At 52.8% G+C, this 21,075-nt stretch overlaps 1 protein-coding gene across 1 annotated transcript in view; it reads right to left on the reverse strand.

Moving 5' to 3' along the window:
- Nucleotides 1-1,114: 1,114 nt before the first annotated feature.
- The window catches only part of PEBP4 (phosphatidylethanolamine binding protein 4), a 182,795-nt gene continuing 162,834 nt past the window's right edge, over nt 1,115-21,075 (reverse strand). The window contains exons 4-6 of the mRNA XM_016211715.2: nt 14,369-14,414; nt 11,928-12,041; nt 1,115-1,266 (exon numbers count right to left, since the gene is read on the reverse strand). Coding sequence (XP_016067201.2) covers nt 1,115-1,266; nt 11,928-12,041; nt 14,369-14,414 — 312 coding nt within the window. The remainder of the gene's footprint in view (nt 1,267-11,927; nt 12,042-14,368; nt 14,415-21,075) is intronic.

Genomic DNA, 21,075 nt, shown 5'->3' on the forward strand with positions numbered 1-21,075 from the left:
GATATGAATGAGACTGTAGCTAAGAGGTGCCTCCAAGGGGTCCTTGGTGGGAAAGCCAAGAGATATACAGAGGATATCCAGGGGAGGCAGTCACAGAAAATCCTCTCTTTGCAGAAACCAAAGAGTTTCTTCATAGCTTTCTAAAAGCATAAATCAGATTATGCCCCCTCTCCCCCTCCAATCTATTTATCATTTAATGATTTCCCATTGCTTTCAGGGTGTAACCCAAAACTTTACCATGGTTGTAAGGCCTGGAATGTTCTGGTCTTTGCTCAGCTGCCCAGGTGTCCATACTACTGGCCTTTCATTTCCTGGACGATGCCACGCATGTCCCTGCTAACCATGGGAGCTCAGAGATATTCCCTCTCTTTGGCATGCAATTCACCCCTGTGCCCACTCATAGTTAATCTCTACCCTGCTTTTCAGCTCTGAAGCTAAACATCTCTTCCTCTGAGAGGCCTTGCCTGATCACTGCCTCCATCATAAAGTAAGTCCCCTTTGCACCCTCAGAGCGCTTGTCACATTTGTTATAATTTGCTTGTGGTCACCTGATGAAACTTCCCTCCCCTATTGGATGGTAAGCTCCATGAAGCAAGCCTCCTGTTCTGTCTGCCCTGTTCACTCGTGGATCCCCAGCACCTAGCAGAAGGTGAGGCACATAGTAGGTGCCGACAATAGTTGTTGAATGAATGACTGGTGTTGAATATCGGAGCTGGAAAAGACCATGGTGATAAACCAGCTGCCCCTACCTCTTCTTCCTACCTCAATTTTACAGCTGAGGAAGCAGAACTCTAGAGAGGGTGAGTGATTTGCTCCAGGTCACACAGTGCGCCTCAGTGACGGTTCAGGGCTGGGGATCTCCACCTCCTGCCTATCTACCTATCCCCACCATGTACTTCTCCGCACTTGCATTTACAGGCCCCAGTGCTGGACACTGATTTCCTGTCCTTGGTGTTTGAGGACAGGCTAGGAAACAAAACATTCAACCAGTGAGCCCTGGGTGATTCTTTAATTCAGAAGAAAAGGTGTTCCATACCCGGAGGGAGTTCCATACCCAGACTATAGGTGGTGTGGACACACACCTGCAGCGTGAAGCCTGAGGTCTGGGAGGCAGTTATGTCTGTTGGCATATCTCGTGCGTAGTCCTGTTTGCTCCGGGAACCTGGGGACCTGGCGAGTCCATGTGATTTTGGGTCATGAACTGAGTCCTTGCTTCACTTTGATTTAGTTTGTAGCGACTCAGAAATCCTTCCAGTTGCCAAGCGCCTGGAAGGACAAACAGACCACAGAGAGGCAATGAGAGAGAACCATGGACTTGAGAGCTGCCAAGGCTAAGAGGGAGGCCAGCTCTGGGGGAGTGGAGACAGCAGGTGTTGGCCTTGGACACTGGGCTGAGTACCTGGGGGTACTTCTGACTCCTAGCTGCAGAAATGCCCCTGGATATTAGCAGAGCACCTAGGAAGGGGCTGGGCCTGAGAAAACAATGTGGACACGAGTCTGGGCTGAGTTAAGAGCAGCCTTTGGTCTGTCCCCGGTGCCCTTTGTTTAGCATAACTCTGCCTCCTCACTCACATGCAGAAAGGAAATGCCCAATCAGGTGGTCTGCACACTTCCTCCACCCACCCCTCTTTTCCTGCAGGCTCTCTTAGCCCCATGACTGAAGACTGAATGCTTTTTTCTTTGCACCTTGTTACCCCAGCTGCTGGGGCTGAGATTGGCAGAAGTGTGTGTGCTATTCACTTAATCACCTCCCAGGAACCCCAACCACCGCCTCAGGGACCGTGTGCAACAGGGTTCCTTTCCTGGCTGTGGCAGAGGTCAATGGCAGGCAATATGGCCAGAGCCCCTTCTCCCTGCTCCTGAACACCTGGATCCTGGAGGGGAGCTGAGAGTAGGTGAGATATCCCCAGGCTGGGGCCTAGAAAAGGCCAGTCGGTGCCCAGGTTAGAGGGGCCTCCTCAAGGGGAGAAAACACAGGGGTATCGAGGGAGGTGTACCTTCTGGGGCAAGTGTGAACAGGCCTAGCAGCAGGGCAGGGAGGACACAGCCCTGGGCACTGGGGAGAGGCAGAGGGAAGTGGTCAGAGGCATATTCCCACGCTCTTGTTTCCCAAACCTTGGGCCTCAGGCACCCTTGGCAGATGGTGCCAGAGAAAATACAGGACACCCAGTTCAACTGGCATGTCAGATAAGCAACAAATAATTTGTTAGTGTATGTTTCACATATTGCATGGAACATACTTATAATAAAAAATTATTCCTTTATTTACCTAAAATTTGAATTGAACTGGGCATCTTGTAATTTTTTTTCCCCTCTCTCTTTTTTAAATCCTCACCTGAGGATATTTTTCCCATTGCTTTTCAGAGAGAGTAGAAGGGAGAGAGAGACACAGAGAGAGAGAAACATCCATGTGAGAGAGAAACGTTGGTGGGTTACCTCCCGCTTGCACCCCAACTGGGCCTGGGATGAGCCTGCAACCGAGGTACCCGCCCTTGGACGGAATCGAACCTGGGACCCTTCAGTCTGCGGGCCGACGCTCTAACCACTGAGCCAAACTGGCTAGGGCTCTCTCTCCCTTTTAATCCTCACTTGAGGATATGTTTTTATTGATTTTAGAGAGAGAGAGGAAGTGAGAGAGAGAAAAACCTCAATCGGTTGCCTCCTGTATTTGTCCCAATTAGGGATCGAGCCCTGAAACCTAGGTATGTGTCCTGATCGGGAATCAAACCCGCAGCTTTTTGGTGTACAGGACGACTTTCCAACGGAGCCACCTGGCCAGGGCTTTCTTTTCTCTCTCTTTTTTTGTTTGTTAAATCTAGTGACCTTCCCTGGGTGGAGGGAGTGCTTGGGGAAGACCTTGTCCAGAGCAGAGCTAGGCAGTGGAGGGTATGGCCTGGGCCAACAGAGAACAGTAATGCACAGAGAGCACAGTGCGAGCAGCTGGCATCCTGGAAATCCACAACCTGGGTATGTGCCCTGACTGGGAATTGAATCGGCGACCTTTCAGTGCACGGGACAACAACCTACTGAGCCACACGACCAGGGCTGATATAGAGCTTTCTATGTGTCAGGCATGGTTCTAGGAACCCCATGCATATTCAATCAATTAATCCTCACAAAGGGAGACTATTTTTATACCCAGTGCACACATGGAGTTCTGGTGAGGTTGCTTCTTAGTGGTGATGGGGAAAAGGGTCTCTTCAGGTTCCCTCAAATTTTATCAGGCTCAGTGGCTGTGCACTCAGATTGGGCTGGAAAGCAGGAGTTTCAGGAGTTCTCTTGGGGCAAGGGTGGCTGGGCACTTGTGAGAGTCTCTCCTTCAGACAGGCTGGTGCCGGGCTGAGAGGTGTGTGACTGATGCTGTAGATCTTCCACTAGGAGGCCTGGCCATGGTCTTTACATTCAGGAAGCCTGGCTGGCTAAAAAGATACTGTGGTTCATGACCCTGGAAAAGTATGTGCACATACGTGCACATGTGTGTGCATGTTCACGCCAGGGGAAGGGCTCTGGGTGAACTGGTGTGTAGCAGGCATGGGGACAAGGGGGCCTTCCCCCACTAAGCAGGGCAGGAAGGAACCCGGGTGTCAGGGAGGGAATTGAAACTCATCACAAGATCAGGGCAATGACAGGAAGAAATCCCCTGTGTCCTGAGGGAGACCTCACTTCCCTCCTCAGCAGTGTGCCCTCCCCTAGCTCAGATGATTTCTCTTGATGGAGCTTGGAGGGCCTTGGCAGCCTCACAGCTCCTTCCTTGTCCCATTTCAGACAACCCTGTGGCTCTTGGGCTTCTTGGGCAGCTCCTCAGACCAGCCCCTCTGTCCCTCAGGAGGTAGCCACTAGCCTCCCGCTGCCTCCTCCTCTGGCTTGGCTGTGACTCCTTACACCCCCCGTTTCCTGCCACAAAGGGCAAGAGGAACTGACCCTTTGCAAGTTCTAGAAGGAATGGGGGTGAGTCAGGCCCTCAGGAGTGTGTGGGGAGAGATGGGGAGCTTGGAGGCTGTGGTTTCCGTGGTCACCGTGTGGAGGAAAGCCCCATCCTGTGTGGCACTGCTGGTCCCAAGCTGCAGGGAGGCCACTGCCCTTGCAGGAAGAGTTTGTGCTGCTGTCTGAGGTCTGGCCACTCCCCTTGTACCCTGGACCCACCCAGGCTGGGCTCTTCCTGGGACAGGGCACGGGTGGTAAGTGTACTTCAAAGGCCTTCAGCTGGAGGGAGAAAGAAGCAGGGTGTCTGATGCCTGTCTCCTGAGCCACCCAGGACTGGAACATAGAGGTCTGGTCTCCTTGGGGCCAGGCTGCCACCTATGATGAGCAGGTGGGTCCCTACGCAACCCTAGGGAGCATAATTTCCATCTTGCAAAATCAGACTCAGGCATCCTCTCACCTAGTGGTTGAGGAAGGTGTTAGCAATGAGAGATTTTAGATGTTAGAGATGTTTCAGGAGTGGGCCAAGAGGAGAGTTAGGGAACTTTATCTAAAGCCATCAGTTCTGAGGCACCCCTGTGAGCCTGATCTCTGCCAGACCCTGAGGGGTGGAGAAGTGAATGACCCTTATCTTCAACAGCTGGGAGAGGGGCTCCCAGCTTTCAGAGACTCATCTCCTGAGTTGGAGTTCCAGGGATTGCCAAGGCTGGAATGTTTGGGAATGGCCCCAGGGCAGGTATTGAGAGTCACTGTCTCTACCCCCCAGGTTCCCAGATTTGCCTGCTTACCATGGTTTGGGAGTAGTTCGTCACAGTCATGTGGGCCTATTAGGGTTATCCAGGCACCAGGAGACAAAAAGTTATGCTACACCTAGTCTAGCAGTCCCCGCCCTTGTAGGACTCAGCTGAATGGGGTAGACAGCTCCTCTGCTAGAATGTGGAAACTTAAAGCTGAAGGGAATCTCAGACCCCGGGGTCTAGGCGCTCCATCACTGAAGCCACCTGCTGGGGTCTGCCAGGCACGGAGGGGAGCTAAATAACCCAGGCCCATTCTGGCCCTCGATGAATTGATAAGACAATTAGCACTGGACTAATAAGCTAGGCCTTCGAAGGGTGGCCTTGGCCAGCAGCTCAGTGTGCCCTCCCATCCCAGCAGATGAGGTCCCACCCCTAGCAGTACCCCCAGAGTCTCTCCAGCAGGCCCACTCTTAAGACTTCCCCATTTGTAATATTTTAAACAAACAAACAAAAAGACTTCCCAACAACATAGGAAAGTGTTCCCTGAGTGTCCTTCTCTAGCCAAGGGACATTCCCCACCTGACCTGTCATTTGGTCCTTAGTAGGCCCTAAAGTGTCCCCCTCTCAGCCTGGGAAGAGGGGGTTGGGAAGCCCTCACTGGGAGGCAGGCTCCCATTCAGGTGGGCTGTAGAACAAGGGGCAGGGTACCAAGCCTTGGGTACCAAGCAGGGGTGACCTCCTAAAAGCCACCATGTGAGCTGTCTGAGTCCCTCTATGCTGGGACCAGGGGTACCTGACTTGGAGCTGCCCTGTCACCCTAGATGGGTGAACTGTGTCTAACCAAGGTGGCCCCTCTCTTCACTGGCCTGCCCCTATTCTCCCCCTAGGCAGGGGCACCATCGCTTCTTGTCAGGGGAAAATACAAAACTTGACTGCGAGCCTAATAACCGCCACCCTGAGTGTGGACTCGGCCGTAATTTGTCTGGCGCTTTGCCGGCTGGCTGTGGTGATAGAAGCGCTGATGCCTTCTGCTGAGATTAATGATGTCCTGGCGGTGGTGGGCGGGGGGGGGGGGGGGGCCTGGGCCTTTTATTTTTGTGTGCCATTAAATGACATCCAGAGACTTCCACTCAGGAGCTGAAAAGCCCATATTCCATCGCATCCAATTACTCCTGGGGAATATCTGCTGAGTGGCTGATGCTGCGGGCTTGAGAGGCTCAGGGCAGAGGGGACCACTTTGACTTTGGCAGGAGTGAGAAGTGGGGATGCCGGGGGCAGTTCCTGGGGTGGGGAGGGGTGAGCCCTGGCTCCTCTGGAGGGGAGACCTCAGGAGAATCACAGTAGGTGGATCACCCCCCTCTGTCCATCCTGTGGCTGGAATGGGGATGGGGACGGGAGTGAGAGAGTGGAGACTTGAAGCTGTCAATTTAGCTCCCAGTTATCAATTCCACTATTTGGTGGTGGTGTTGGCTGGCTGGAGTTTGGGGCAGAGTTTCACCATTATCTGTGGTTTCCCTGTGGGTGATGTGTTCAGTATGGCTTTGGACGGTTGGTGTTGGCTTGTTGAAGAGGGCTGCTTGTGGCCTGTGGAGAGTGCGGGCAGTGCCCAGCCAGTGTGCCTGCCTGAGAGTTGCCCAGGATGGCCCCATCTGAGTGGCTGCCACGTCCCCAGTCCTACCAGCTCTGCCAGGTGGGTGGGGCTCTTTGGAGGCAGAAGAGGGCTGCCTGACACAAGCCCACACAGTGACTCAGGGGCTGAGCCCTGGGGGGTTCTGGGGCCTGGCCAGGTGAACCACCATGGGAGGTCATGGCGGGGAGTAAGTAGGGGCTGTTTTGCGGTGGGCTGTGTGTGTTTGTGTCTGTCTGTATGTGTGTTTGGGGCTCGTTTCCAGGCAGGGAGCCCCCTTCCCTCCACCTTTGCCTACACTGGCTGCTTTTTCCTCACTGCTACCAGGCCTGGTAGATTTCCTCCCAGCCTTTGTCCCTCCACGCCAAGGCCTTCTCCTTTGATGCTGCTTGGAGCTCTGCTGCGTTCATGCCCTTGGCCTGGGCTTTCAAACATTTCCACATAGCACCCCTCATCTGAATCACCCACGGTGTCCCAATGGCCTTTAGGTGCCACAAGCAAGACTTAAACCCAACTGGAAGGCAAGTCTCTGCCTGTCTGTCCTCTTTGACCCCTGTGGGTGGGTGGCTCTTCAGGAGCTGCTCAATTCCACTGACTAAGGAGCTGGAGAGCAGATTGTGCCTGTCTAGTCCAGAACTCCAGACCCTTCTCTGCCCCTTGCATCCAATTTTGCTGGGAGCAGTCTCTCTGCAGGCCTCCGAGGCTGCCCCTGTGAGGTGGTGACCCAAGTCTGGCATGGCCCTGGTATGGCTGCACTGTCCTGGGCTCATAGCCTTGTAGAGGCTTCCAAAACAAGCTGTGGCATGTCATCCTGATGGACAGAGAGGGGATTTCCCTGGCTCACTTGCCAGAGGAGCGGGAGGCCAGCTCGTGACACCTCTGGGTGAGGTGGCTGAGGTGTGGCATGGCACAGACCACAGCTCCACACAGTGCTCAGCCACAGGAAAGGGGCGTGTGGGTGCACTGCCTGGGGCGGCTGCTGCTGCTCGCCAGGGATGCCGAGGGCAGAAGATTGGAGTCGCTCCCTCTCTGTCCCCACACCAGGCCCAGAAGTCTGGTGGTCCCGGTGGGAGGAGAAGGAATGTGGGTGTGTTGGTGACAGGCACAAAGAGCTTTGCTCCAAAAGGAAGAAGAAAATTAATTTGCTATTAACTGAGGATCCTTGATCAACCAAGCCACTCACTGCTCTGGGCTTCAGTTTCCTCGCTCTCCGGGGGAACGACAGATGCTGTCCCTGAACAGTCAGGAGTGAGGGAAGGCCAGGCTGGCGGAGAGGCTGGGCATGTAAGTGGTCCTGCCTGTGCCGGCACTGGGACAGGGGGTGTGTGGATGCTGAAATTGTCCTTTGCAGGTATGGCACTCACAGAAGTGACTGTCTTTTCAGGCGTTAAAGGAAGTCAACGGTGAGGTGTGCTGGGAACGTGGGGGTGTGAGAATGGGCAGGTTCGTATGCTCAAGGCTTGTGAATGTGCATACATGGGTGTGTCCCATACACAAACACACTCATTGACAGCACGTCCACAGTGGGCTGAGCACAGGGACAGGTGGTAAAAGGGAAACATAAGACAGAGGTGAGCTCTTCCCTCGAGGAATTTATAGGCTCGCGGTGGAAGTGGGGCCTATGCAAGTGAAAGATGATTGAGCAATACAGAAGAGATACAAGCAGGTGACTAAAGAAGCACAACAGAATGTTATATGAGCATCTCAGAGGAGTAGGAGAGGGTGGGTTGGGTCAACTGAAAGAAGACAGCCCGAGATAATGCCAGGTCCAAATTTGGGGAGGTGAGCTGTGGCCTTTGGAGCACGTCAGTGAAACTGAGCCAGCGCTTGTCAGAGGGCACCAGTTCAGGCTCCATGAGCTTCAGCGCTCTCCTCTGTTCGGAATGTGGCCGTGCTTGAGCTATGTGAATATCCCCTTCTCTTTCTGTGAGCTACCCCAGGTGACACACACATCCATGGGAGAAGGGACTCGGTCCACATGGCTCACTTCTGTGCCCACGTCTCCTACAATGGTGTCCTGAACACGCAGCTCCTAGTGTTGTCGGAATAAATGTGGAGGGCATTTGTGAATCAAGCCAAGCATGGTGGGGAAAACGGCGTACACAGGAAGGAGCTGTGTACAGGCTGGAGGAGTGGGGTGGGAAGGTAGGAGGTCATAAACCAGAAGCAAGATAGTTCTGAATCCCCTTCCAGGGCTGTTGCTCTGGTCCTGACAGCCCAATAGCTGATGGAAGGCCTCTGCCGAGAAGTGTGTGGGGTGGCTGGGTGAGTCGAGCCTCAGCACCTGCTCCCTGCATCTGTCCAGAGGAGCTGGGACATGGGGAGAGGTTGGTAAGCTGGGAGCAAATCTGCTCAGGGTCACTCAGCAGTAGACCAACTAGTTCAACCCCTCATCTTGATGATGTAGAAATCGAGGCCCAGGGATGTGAGGTGGCTTGTCCAAGGTCACACAAGGGTCTGAGTGTCAACATCTTCCATTTGTTGACCCCATGTATGTCGTCCTGGAGTCATAGAACAAAGAGGAATCCTGGAGAGGATTCCAGCCCCTGGATCTGAGCAATCCCCCACCCCCAGTCACACAAGTTCAACTAGAATAATCTCACACTCCCTTCTCACCCCAAACCTGTTATTCATACCTAAGTCCCAAGGAGAGAGAGACCCAATAAGACTGGGTCAAGTTAACTATCTTCTGTGGATACCCTCTACCTTCCTTCTGCATACTGACCTTTCCCCTCCAGCCTCTAGAAGCTGTTTTTCCCTGTTCATCCAAGGGACACAGTGGCTGGTTACACTACTCCTACCCCAGGACACATGGCTCCTTCCACAGATACCTTCCCATGGAAAGAAAATTAGACCAAGGCAAGCCCCAGAGCCCATACCCATTGGCAGGGCTTTATGGTCCAGCCTAAGGCTCCATGAGTCCCCCAAGCTCTGTGTAGGTGCTGCAGAGAGCGCCAGGCCTTTTGGAGTTGCAACATTGTGCAAGGGCTGCTTCTGCTTTTGCAATCAGTCACCCCTGGGTTTAACCATGCCAGATGTCTCCATGCCCCTGGTGCCTCCTGTTCTCTTCCTCTGGTCAGCTGTGCCCACCACTCCAGCTCAGTCAGCTCTGAGGAGTGCTTTTGTGTGTTTCTTCTCCCATGGCCATTAGCCAGCGGCCCTCCATCGTGCCCATCAAAGTCACGCCTCTGCCTGGCTTTCTAGAACCTCCACAGCCTTCCTCAGTTTTCTCCTTTCATCACCATCCCTGCCCCCTCACAAAGGGTACTCCTCACTTTTTCTTTTCTTTTTCACATCTTTGCGTCTGCAGGTTTCCCAGCCCAGAGCTCCCTTCCCTCTCTCCTTCCCTCAAGGATTCAAATCTCCTCCTTTTCCAGGGCCCAGCCCAGGCCCCACCTGCTCCTTGGAGCCTCAGGGCCACATAGGTTTGTAGATCATCTAGATCCAACCCCTCATTTTCTAGATGAGGAAACTGAGGCTCAGAGAGGTCAGTTGATTTGCTCAAAAGTCAAATCACTAGCTAGGGACTGGAATCCAGATTTCCTCTCCCTGCGGCAAGATACCTTTGCACCCTTCCTGGCTGAAGAGGGCAAGTGTCCTGGAGGGTAGGAGATGCTAGGAAGGGACAGGCCTAAATCTACACCAACCGCCACATACACACAATTAACTGCTTAATTATAGGCTGCTCTGCATTGTTACTTGAGAGTTTCCAAAGTAGACTGTCAGCCCCTTAAGGGCAGGGAACATTCCCAGTGCCATCTTGTCCTCTCCGAAGCCTCTAGCACAGTGCTGGACCTGTGGAAGGCATCACACGTGGGACCAGTGCCCTGACCTGGTAGGATAATCTTCCTGCCTCCATGTCTGGTGGCAAACAAAACAACAGAGAAGCCAAAGAGACTATCCCCTGATGCAAGTCCAGTTCTAAGTGCTCATGTAGATGAGAGGCGGATGGCGGCAAGGTATACAAGAAATCTTGGTTTTGACAAAGATCCAAAAGGGCTAATAATGGGTTTCAGGCAAGGAAGGTTTCCAGAATCCTTGCCTGCTTCCTTTCATAGGAAGGGCACACAGGCTGCTGTGTTTTCTGGAGGGTGGGCTGGGATCAAACCTCAGGACCCAGCCATGGCAGGGGTGAGAGAGTCTTTGGCACACACCCTTCCTCCTCTGTCCTCTTCACTGCTCCTCCTGGCATCGCCTAATGCTCTCTCCTTCCCCTTCTGTCCTGCCTGTGGAAAGCACTTGATCCGAGGGAGGTTCCTTCAGGGGACCGTCTGAGACTTGTCCTGCCCAGGGCAGGACACTGGGACCCTGAGGTCTAACGTGGGACGCATAAGTACTGCGTTACTTCATGAGACTCTCATGTATGGGGAGCCTGGTGGGTTCAGGTGCTAGTTCCCGGCCCCAGAAATCAGGTGGAAGGGGCTCCATGATGTCTTAGGTGAGAAGGGGATCCAGGGATATGGAGAAATTGAACTTGGCCTGGGTAAGATACATTTCTTTCCTTTCTTTCTTTACATTCAAACTTCAAAGCATGTCTTTGGGAAAGCTCTGGAAACAGATTTACAGATTGGCAAGGTGCTGAGGGCACCTGGGGAGGGTTCACCAGTGGAAAGGTTGCACCAGCTCTGCTTCCAGGGTGGCTGGAGCCTTCTGTGATTGGTGGCTTCCACTCAGCACATCTGAAGGGCTCCATCGCTCAACCAGGGCCTTTCTGGGCTCCCAGCTCCTCTCCTCTGGGGCCTCGGGCATCAGGCTTGTAACAATGCCTTCGCCGGCTTCCCAGTGGGTGGAGGTTGGTCAGGGTCACTGGGTGAGAGGAAATGGCTGACAACACCCACTCACCCTCCTGCCAGCCTGGGATGTGCTCTTTGTACTCTCAGGTTGGCATTTGTGTGTTCCACATTGTCTTCCCTTCCCTAAAATGGTGTGGTAGTAGAGTGTGTAGGAATTTTCTTTCCCTAAAGAAGGCCCAGAGAGGGGCTGTGGCTCACACTGGGACAGGTGAATCACCTGTGGCATTGCAGTGGCCAGGTGTCCGTGAATCTTCCTGCCCCCTGCTCTGGAGGAGGAGTGAGGTCAAACAGTCCGGGTTAGCCATTAGGAAGCTATGAGTGGTGGGTCCTCTCCAGAGTACCAGGAGGGCTGCTCAGAAAGCTGGTGCAGGGGCCATGGCTGGAGAAGTCTTTGCCCCACCACTGAGATGGCACCGGGCAGAAAGAGCAATTAAAGACCAATGAAGACAGACCCGCAGGGTGGCATTCCAGGGCCCTCTTGCCCAGATCAGACTCAATTACAGGGCACAATTACTTGTAGAAATGTTGTGGGGTAGCTGCCTGCACATGCCATTGAAGGCTGTTGGGGAGATGCTTTTCTCTTTGGCTCCAGTTACTCCCTTTGAGACCCTACCTAATAGACTCCCCCATCCAGCTAAAGCCACCATCTTGGTCTGTGGGACCATATCTGACACCACCAGCATTTCTTTTAGGACACTCATTCCAGTTCACTCCCAAGAAACACCACCCTTTTACCTTAGCCTTCAAGGCTCATGGATAGAGGTCAAGGTCCCAACTTTCCCATTAATGCACGGAGCATCGGCTTTATCCCAGAACTCACCCTGGCTTTGAAGGATGGAAAGGCCTTACCTAGACTCTGCATTTCGTATTGAAGGAGAGCTATGTTCTTTTTTCCTTGAAGATAGACGGAGAACTGGTAGCGATGGTAGCCAGTTTTTGGTGGTGGGGTGGGAGGCTGGTAGGCTATGGGCAGAAAAGAGAGAGAGGGTGGGCTCCACATGCCACAGGACCCAGGAGCTCCTGGCTGCTCTGGGCAGGAGGAAAAGAGAATTATTTGTGCCTTTCATGGTCCCAGCTGACCCTCCTGGGGTCCCAGATGGGGGCTTACCCATTTCACACCATTAGGATTTGTCTTTGGCAGGATCTTGTCCTCAGAGGCTTCATTTAAGAAGCACATTTTTGGGGGTGGGTGGGAGGAGGAAGAGGTGTGGTCTGTTTGAAGGTCTCCAGTGCTGGTGGGTACCTGGGCATTTCTGGGCCAGTGGGTGTTGCCCTTTGTTTTTTCTTTAGTCTATCCTGATAGATTTCCTGCTTTGAGAGAAACCCATTTTCCTCTCAGCACATTTGGCAATGGATTTTTATTTATTTTTTCAGCATTTCCTTATGAACTCAATCCCCAAAGAAGTAAATTTCTTGGCTGGATCTGGAGGATCTGGAAGTGGTTACGGGGGTGGGTCGGACTTGGTTCAAAGGCTTGATCATGGAAGCTGTAGGACTTGGGTGCTTGGGGCAAAGGGAACCAACTCAGGCTCTTCCGGAGAAGGCCTTCTCCCTCCCTTTCACTCCCTGCACAGGAGGCAGATCTTTTCTGGGAGAAAAGCAGAGTGGGGGACGTCTTTCATTCTCCCCCCAAGACTCTGAAGGGCCCCAGGGTTTTGCAGCTGGACCTGGCCATTCCAGCCTGGCCTCCTTCCGAGAGTGCTAGGCCTCTTCCTCCTCTCCTTGCTCTTTTCATCTCCCTCTCCAAGGAGCTGAGAATCTCCTGGGGTTGGGCGAGGATGGAGTGTTAGCAGTGAAGATGCTGGTGGGAGGGAGCATTGGTGCTCTATGGCCACCTCCCTCTCCTGCAGATCATTAGACAAGAGCCGCTGGCTGCTTGGAGAGCTCCTCACGGTGCGCTTCCGGCCACGGCCTCCAGCGTGCCCGCAGCCAGGGGCTTTCCTGACTATTCATCTCTCCCAGAGTTTCTGGACTACATCAGGGTGTGTGTATGTGTGTGTGTGTGTGTGTGTGTGTATGTGTGTTCAGAGTGAGAATAGCACAGGGTGTTCCAGGAGCTATGTGGGTTTGTGTGACTTGGGGTCTACACCGGGGCAGGTGTGGGTGCTGGAAGAGCCGGCTGTTTGGGAGGGTCTCTGTCAGTGTGTGCAAAAGTGGGCAAGTCAGCGTTTTGTCACAAACATGGCCAGTGCTGAGAGACTTCTGAGCATAGGTGGGTGCCGCAGTGTCTCTTCGCGTGCGTGGTGTGTGGAGGGCAGATGTGGCTGGGCCAGCTTTCAGCAAGGTAGGTGGGTGTGAGGGTGGTTGAGTGCATTTGAGGGTGGGTGTGTCCCATGCTGCCAGAGGCTGGTGACCGTGATTCCCTGTGGATAAGGTTGTAACTCACTTGTTCTATGCAGCTGGGAATTAGCCTCAGGGGAGATGCAGACTGAATCCCTTCACTAGGAAGCTTTCCTGAAGAATCCCCCCTCCGAAAGTAGAGATGAGAGATATGAGGAGCCAGGGAGGGGCACACAGGTTGGGCCACCTCTCTGGACCAGGCCTTGGCCAAGTGCTTCCCTTGTGACATCTCTTTAACTCTCCCCACAATTTGGTAGGGTGGCCGTTTTCGCCACTTTCTGGGTGAGGAAACTGAGGCTCTGAGAAGTTAAGTCAGGCTGACAGTAAGTGGTGGAGCTGGGGTTTGAATCTAGGCGTACTTGGTGCCTGAGCCTTGTTGATTTACGAAACCATGCGGTTCCGCTGGTTGTTTTGCTCAGCCCTTTGCCAGAGGCCAGCTTACCCCCTGAGCATTCCCTGTAAGTCAGTGGAGGGCCTGCTCTTGTAGCCGGGATCTGAGAGGGAGGGGGAGCTGGTGGTGAGGATGGGGTGAAAAGAGAAGGGCGTCAGAGGAGAGAGAAGTCTATGCAGCCACGTGCAGCCGCATCGTGGGACTGGGGGAAGGAAAGAAGAGACGTAGGCAGAGAGAAGAGAATGACCCGCCCACCCCTTCAGGGGAGCCGTTATGGGTGCTCTCCAGCCATCACCTGCATTAATACTGGCTCCGTCACACTAGCCATGTGACACAGGCACGTGGGTCTGGGCCTCAGTGTCATTCTCTTTAAAATGGAGATATTGATGGCAGCGACTTTAAAAGGAAATTGTGAAGATTAAATCAGAGTGTACACACAAACTCTTGGATCAGTGCTTTCCGTGTACACGGCAAAGTAACAACATGACATTGTACTGTTATCAGGAGATCATCATTGTTGCCCTGGCTGGGGGGAGGAGTGTTGTAGGGTCTTACTCACCTGATAACACCCTGCCCTGTATATTCCCCATCTTCAAGTCAGAGCCCTGAAACGAGACAGGCATGGGTGTGGGTAACTCCTGAGGCAGCAGAAGGCCACGCGATCACCCTTCAGTCCAAGGGGGCTCTGTTGAGCTCTCTCTCGGGGAATGGGATGAAGGAGGAGGAAGATGCATGGCTGCTTCTGGGACACCTTGCCAGAATGGGCTGTGGGGTTTAGAACAGTGCCTCAGGGGATCTGGGAAGAGAAGGCAGACACAGACTTTACTGAGGATGGCTTGGCCGTGAGGGGTGGGCCCCTGACCTCTGGAGAGGCCTGAGAGGACACTTCCTGATGATTTTCCCCACTCTGGCCATCTGCGCCCCCAGACTAGGCACAGGACACACTCTCATCCTCAGAGGTCTGGTCAGATCTGAGGCGGGGGCTGACAGTCCTCAGAAGCTTGCTAAGCCAGGTCATCCTTCAGGCTGTCTTTGGGCCTTGAGAACATTAGACCAGTGACCGGCTGAACAGCCAGAAGGAGAGGAAAAGGCCTGACTCTGAGGCAGATTCTTCCCTAGCCTCCCCCAAACTCAGCCCATACTCTCCAGGAAGATTCTTTGGCTGCTGGGACAGCCTCAGTTTCCCTCCTTCCTTTCCTTCCCCTCCCTTCTCCCCTCTGCTCAATGTCTGTGGGATAATGAGGTGATTCCGGGGGCGGGCGCTAATGAATGTTTGTGCAGGACTGGGAGATGCTCAGATGAAAGGGACTGGAGCCGGGCCCCTGGGTCCGTGCCACAGCTCGGGGCTCCGGGCCATGCCAGGGAGCCCTGCGGCCCCTAGGTGTGAGGTTTTATAGCCTTAATGATGGTGATTAGCGTGGCTCTTCATTGATTCTGCCAACACCTAACTGTGCCCTGGACATCTTTCCACCAGGTCCTTCCTGGTACGGCCCCGCTCCTCCCCAACAGAGGTTCTCCACATGGTGGTAGTGGTGGGGGTGCTCAGGGTGGTGTTGGAAAATGGGGGTGCTCAGGGTGGTGGTGGGGGATGGCGAAGAGTGGCAGGGGGTATTGAGGGGGAGCGTGAGATTTAACTCAGTTCTCTGTGGAAAATCGCAGGGTCAGCTCGGTGACTCAAGCCCTAGTGCGGTTTACTTTTTACAAAGCCCCACCCTCCCATTCTAGAAACCCCCATCTCCTCTCCTTTAGGCTGCAGCTTGCCCATTGACTGTTCTCACTTTGGGCCTCCTTTGGTCTGGGTAACCTTGGTTGGGGGAAAGGGCAGGAGACCAGAGGGCTGGGCCCCTCCACCTTGGGCCCTTTCCCACTTTGCTTTCACCTCACATAGGTGAGATCTCTTTCCTTGGATATCCTTCCACCTCCCTCACCCAGGTCCTGTCTGCTCAGGAGCATCCAGGCAGCCTTCAAATTCAGTCCCTCAGACACAGCAGAGAGTATTCTGGCTCTGCCTGGGCTCTCTCAGCTCAGTCCCCAACTCCCCCAATATTGGGTCTTGCCTTGTCCAGGGCTGGAATGAGGCCCAGGTGTGGCCAGGGGCTGAGATGCTGGGGCACCAGGATGAAGGGAAGGGGTTGTGGAATGGAGGGTCCTCAGTACTCATCTCTCCTAGGAAAGGAGCTAAGGCCCTGAGGTCTAGCAGCCACTTTACCAAAATAGCTCTCTGGCCACCCTAGCAAGATTGAGAGAAGGAGGCTGAATCCAGGGAAGCCCAGCCCAGCTCTGAGCTCCCAGCCTCCCCCTCATTCCTTTCCAAGTCAGTCCAGCCAGCGGTTTGTTTAAATAAAACAATAGCAACCTAAGCTGGCTGTTTTTTTTTTCAATTCCCCACAGGCTTGGTCCCACCCAGAGTAATAAACAGGCCTCTCTCCTCTGTGTGGTGTGGGAGGGGTGGTGGTGGGGGCTGCGCGGGTAAGGTCAGGGAATTAGTGTGTGCAGAGCAGTGTGGAAAGTCTGATCTGCAGCTTTGATCAGGGTGGGAAGGCTCTCCTCCCCTCCCTTTCCCTCTGGGGAGTCTTTTCTCATCAGCTGGGGCCAGCTTGGCAAAGACACATGCAAACCTTGGGACTTACTGTGTAAAGCCAGCGGCCCTTCCTGCCGCCTTCACTGGGCCCACTGCCCCTGAGCTCAGCGGAGGCAGCTGCTAGGGGTCCCTGAGCAGAGAGCTTCAATGGCCTTCAGAAGCTTTTGGGTCTCTCTGGACCTTGTCATATGGACAGGTGCTGGTCCCTGCTGGAAGGGGGAGCAGGGAAGGAAGGCTCTCAGGAAGGACAGAGCATGTGGTCAGGATGGCTGGTATTTGCTCTAGTTGGGTTGAGCATCAGCTAAACTCCCTTCTTTCACTGGTCTGTCCTGGGGGCACCTAAAATATCTACCATTGAACTAACACCTGGGAGGAGCCTTAGGAAACCAATTCAAAGAGTAAGAAAGTTGAGCCCCCAAAGGGGTCAAACTACTCATCCAGAGCCACAGGAGCACGTGGGAGAATCCTAGAATGTTCTAGGAGGAAGAGGTGTTAGACCCTTTGACCTTTGAGAGCCGCTAGCTCAGGGTCTCATGCTTTTGGACCTGCAGCGCTGTCTTGTGCTTTATTATTATTATTATTATTTTATTTTATTTTTTAAAAAATATGTCTTTATTGATTTCAGAGAGAGGAAGGGAAAGGGAGAGGGTTGAAACATCAGTGATGAGAGAGTTGTCATTGATCGGCTGCCTCCTGCAGGCCCCCGACTGGGGATCGAGCCCGCAACTCAAGCATGTGCCCTCACCAGGAATCAAACCTTGATCTCCTGGATCGTAGGTCAATGCTCAACCGATGAGCCACGCCTGGCTGGGCTCTCGTGCTTTTTTTTTTTTTTTTAATGTGATTAAAAAATTTTTAAATTTATCTTTATTGTTGAAAGTATTACAGGTGTCCCATTTCCCCCCCAACTGACCCCCTCCATATTGCTCCCACCCCCTCCCCAGGCCTTCACTCCATATTGTCTGTGTCCATGGGTTATGCATATATGCATATAACTTCTTTGGTTAATCTCTTCCCACCCCCACCCCCCTTGCCTCTCCCCTCTGAAATATGATCATCTGTTGCATGCGTGAATGTCTCTGGATCTATTTCATTTGTCAGGCTCTTTTGTTCATTAGCTTCTTCTTAAAGAAGACCCTTCAGCCTTTCATGTAGTACTGGTCTGGTGGTGATGAACTCCTTTAGCTTCCTTGTCTGAGAAGCTCTTTATCTGACCTTCAATTCTAAATGATAGCTCTGCTGGGTAGAGTAATCTTGGTTGTAGGTTCTTGTTTTTCATCACTTTGAATATTTCTTGCCACTCCCTTCTGCCCTGCAAGGTTTCTGTTGAGAAATCAGCTGACAGTCGTATGGGTGCTCTCTTGCTGCTTTTAAGATTCTCTCTTTGTCTTTAACTTTTGGCATTTTAATTATGATGTGTCTTGCTGTGGGCCTTTTTGGGTTCCTCTTCTTTGGGACCCTCTGTGCTTCCTGGACTTGTAAGTCTATTTCTTTCCCTAGGTAGGGGAGGTTTTCTATAATTATTTTTTCAAATAGGTTTTCAATTTCTTGCTCTCTTTCTTCTCCTTCTGGCACTCCAATAATACAAATTTTGAGCCTCTTGAAGTTGTCCCAGAGACTCCTGACACTCTCTTCATATTTCTGGATTCTTTTTTCTTTTTGCTCTCCTGATTGGGTGTTTTTTGTTTCCTCATGTTCCAAATTGCTGATTTGATTCTCAGCGTCCTCTACTCTACTGTTGATTCCCTATAAATTATTCTTCATTTCAGTTCGTGTTGCCTTCATTTCTGATTGGTACTTTATTATGTCATCGAGGGTCTCACTTGTTTTCATAATAGTCTTACTAATATCCTTGAGCATCCTTGTAACCATAATTCTGAACTCTGTATCTAGTAGCTTGCTTGGTTTTATTTCATTTAGTTCCTTTTCTGGAGATTTCTTCTTTTCTTTCCTTTGTGACATGTTTCTTTGCCTCCACATTTTGGCTGCTTCCAGATGTTTGTTTCTATGTATTAGGTAGAGCTGCTCTGTCTCCTGGAATTGGTAGAGTGGCTTTGTGTAGTAGGTGTCCTGTAGGCTCCAGTGGTTCAGCTTCCCCAGTCACCTTAGCTTGGTGCTCCCCTATGTGGGCTGTGTGCACTGTCCTGTTGTAGTTCAGCCTTGGTTGCTGTCCCTGGGAGGAATTGACCCCGAGGCTAATCAGCTGTGAGGACCAGCTGCAACTATAGCCAAAGAGCTGCTGTGCTGGAGACACCCCTGTGGAGCAGGATTTACTTCAGTGGAGCTTTGGTGTTCACCAAGTGCGCCCCTTGAATGTGTCACTCGTGGATGTGGTAGGGTTGTAATCCAGCGTGGTCAAGTCTGACCACCAGGTGCACTGTCTCTGGGGCCTCCTGGAAGGTGCAAAGTCAGCCTCTGCCTGGGCCTTGCCCAGGGCCACTCAGCATGAGCTACACAGCAAACCGTAGTTGGCTGCTACTTGTGCTGGGCTTGGCGTTGTCCAGGAGAGGCCAAGCTATGAACCAATACAGGCTGCCGCTAGTGCCAGGCCTAGGGCCACTTATCAAGCTGTATGGGGCCCGCTGCTGCTTGTTTGAGAGATTTTAGGAAAGTCCTAAGCATGAGGCTGGAGAGGCCACTTGCACAGAAAAGCCCCTGGAAATGGCCTGGATGAGCCTGCAGGTGGGGAGGGGCGGGGCCTCTGGGAATCACGGGCGGGGCCAAAGGTGTGAGTCAGGTGCTGGCGATTCAAATATGGTGCCTGCCTTCCGGCTGTGTGCAGGGAGGGACTCCCCACAGGAGCAATGGCCTCTGCCAGCTCTTCTGCCTGGGAGAAAGCCGCCCCTCCACCTCTCGCCCCAATTTCAGGCAGGTTAGTTCCTCCCCAAGTGTCCCGGGTCCTTTCAGGCTGCTGCCCAGCACTGGGGCTCAGAGGGAGCATGTCTGAGTCAGTGCGCAGGCCCTTTAAAAGGAGAACCTGGGACTCCCACAGCCTCCATGACCCTCTGTGACAGTCCCCACAGGTTTTCACAGCCTGCAGTTGTGGGGACTTCTCTTCCCGGCCCTGGAGCCCTGGGCTGGGGGCCCAATGTGGGGCTGGGGACCCCTCGCTCCTCCGGGAAATCACCACCACCGAGATTCCCTCCCGGGTTTAAACCACGGCACTGGGTGTGGGCCGCAGTCAAGTCTCTGGGATTCAGCCCTGATCTGCCTGCATTTCCACCCCTCCTACTGGTCTCGGTGCTTCTTCAGTGCCCTGGTTGTAGGGCTTCTGTTCGGTTAGATCTCAGGAGGTTCTGAGTGATGGTGGTTCTGTATTTTAGTTGTAATTTTGATGTGGTTGTGGGAGGCTGCGGGTGCAGCGGTTACCTACGCCGCCAGCTTGTTTCTCCAGTGATGTGTCTGTTGTTTTTTAGCTTGCATCCTTTTGTGTGTGTCTGCTTTTTCTATGACATCATGACAATGCCATCACTTCTCTAGGAGGATTTTTAAAAAACACACACCCATTATTAAATACACAGATATTACCAGGAGGGCTGGGGCTATGGTGGAAATGGTTTCCGCACCCCCCATGAAACATGAGCTCCCCTAAAGCATCTTTGTGGATGGCAGGGTCACATTTAGCCTGAGATCACCTTAGAAAGCTGGACATCTCTGGGGATGGATGGGATTCAGGGATGTTTCCAGAGGGCAGAGGGAGAAATCTATCATTCTGAGCACTTCTCAGGGAGACTGGACTGAAGGAAGCGCCCTGAGGATTGAAGATGAGCCCAGGGTTTGAGGGACAGACCTCAAACCTGTTAAGTCGGAGCAGAGAGGAGCTTTGGAACGAGAGGCTGCAGGAGGGGAGGGGCTGAGAGCTCATGGGAACCTTGCTGCCTCACCTGGCCTCCCACCCCTGGCCCCCAGTATGCTGCTCCTCTTTAAGGTGGGCCCGGGGCACAGACAAATCCTCCTTTCCCTTACTATAGCTAAAACAGGTTGACATTTTCAAAAGGAACTTGTCTAAATGCTATGGTTAAAAAAAGGAAATAATTACAGAAATTACAAACGGTGTAGAAATAGTCAGCTTTCTGATCAAGAGCACTGAGAAACCCAGGATACTTTTGCAGGCTGTCAGGACAGGCGCACTCCAGGTGTTTGGGCTTGGGAGTTGTCCTAAGCCTTCCTTCTAAGTGTCAGGGACTGGAGGACAGTGAGAAGGCAACTCTTTTCCTTATCATGAGATTTCCTCTCCAGCGCTCTCCTGCCTCAGTAACCACTGCTTCTCTGTCAAGCTAGTTTGGAACTGGCATGTGAGATGCTTAAGAAAAGTTGGGGCTCAACTGACAGTCATAGCAACTCCATTCTTGGACCACGGTGATGTAGATGGTCTTACCAGATTTGTTCTGACTGACTTGTCTTAGGCCAAGGAGAGAGCACAGTGCTGGAAACTGGGCACCTGCCCTGCCACTATTACCTTACATTGATAACGAGCTTTAAGTGTTTATTCCCGGGGGGACTGTCCAACTGATGGCTCTCACAGCAGTCCTTGCATGAGAAGGGCAGAGATTGGTCTCCCCATTTGACTGAAAGAAACCCAGAGAAGCTTCTCAAGGGCAGGGACTGTATCCTGCCCATCTTTGTAGCCTGTAAGGTTTTGCCCATCATTGGGGTAGTAGGTATTGTTGATGCCCTGGCCCATC

The sequence above is a fragment of the Miniopterus natalensis genome, chromosome 4 (genome assembly GCF_054644295.1).
Source record: "Miniopterus natalensis isolate mMinNat1 chromosome 4, mMinNat1.hap1, whole genome shotgun sequence".
NCBI lineage: Eukaryota > Metazoa > Chordata > Mammalia > Chiroptera > Miniopteridae > Miniopterus > Miniopterus natalensis.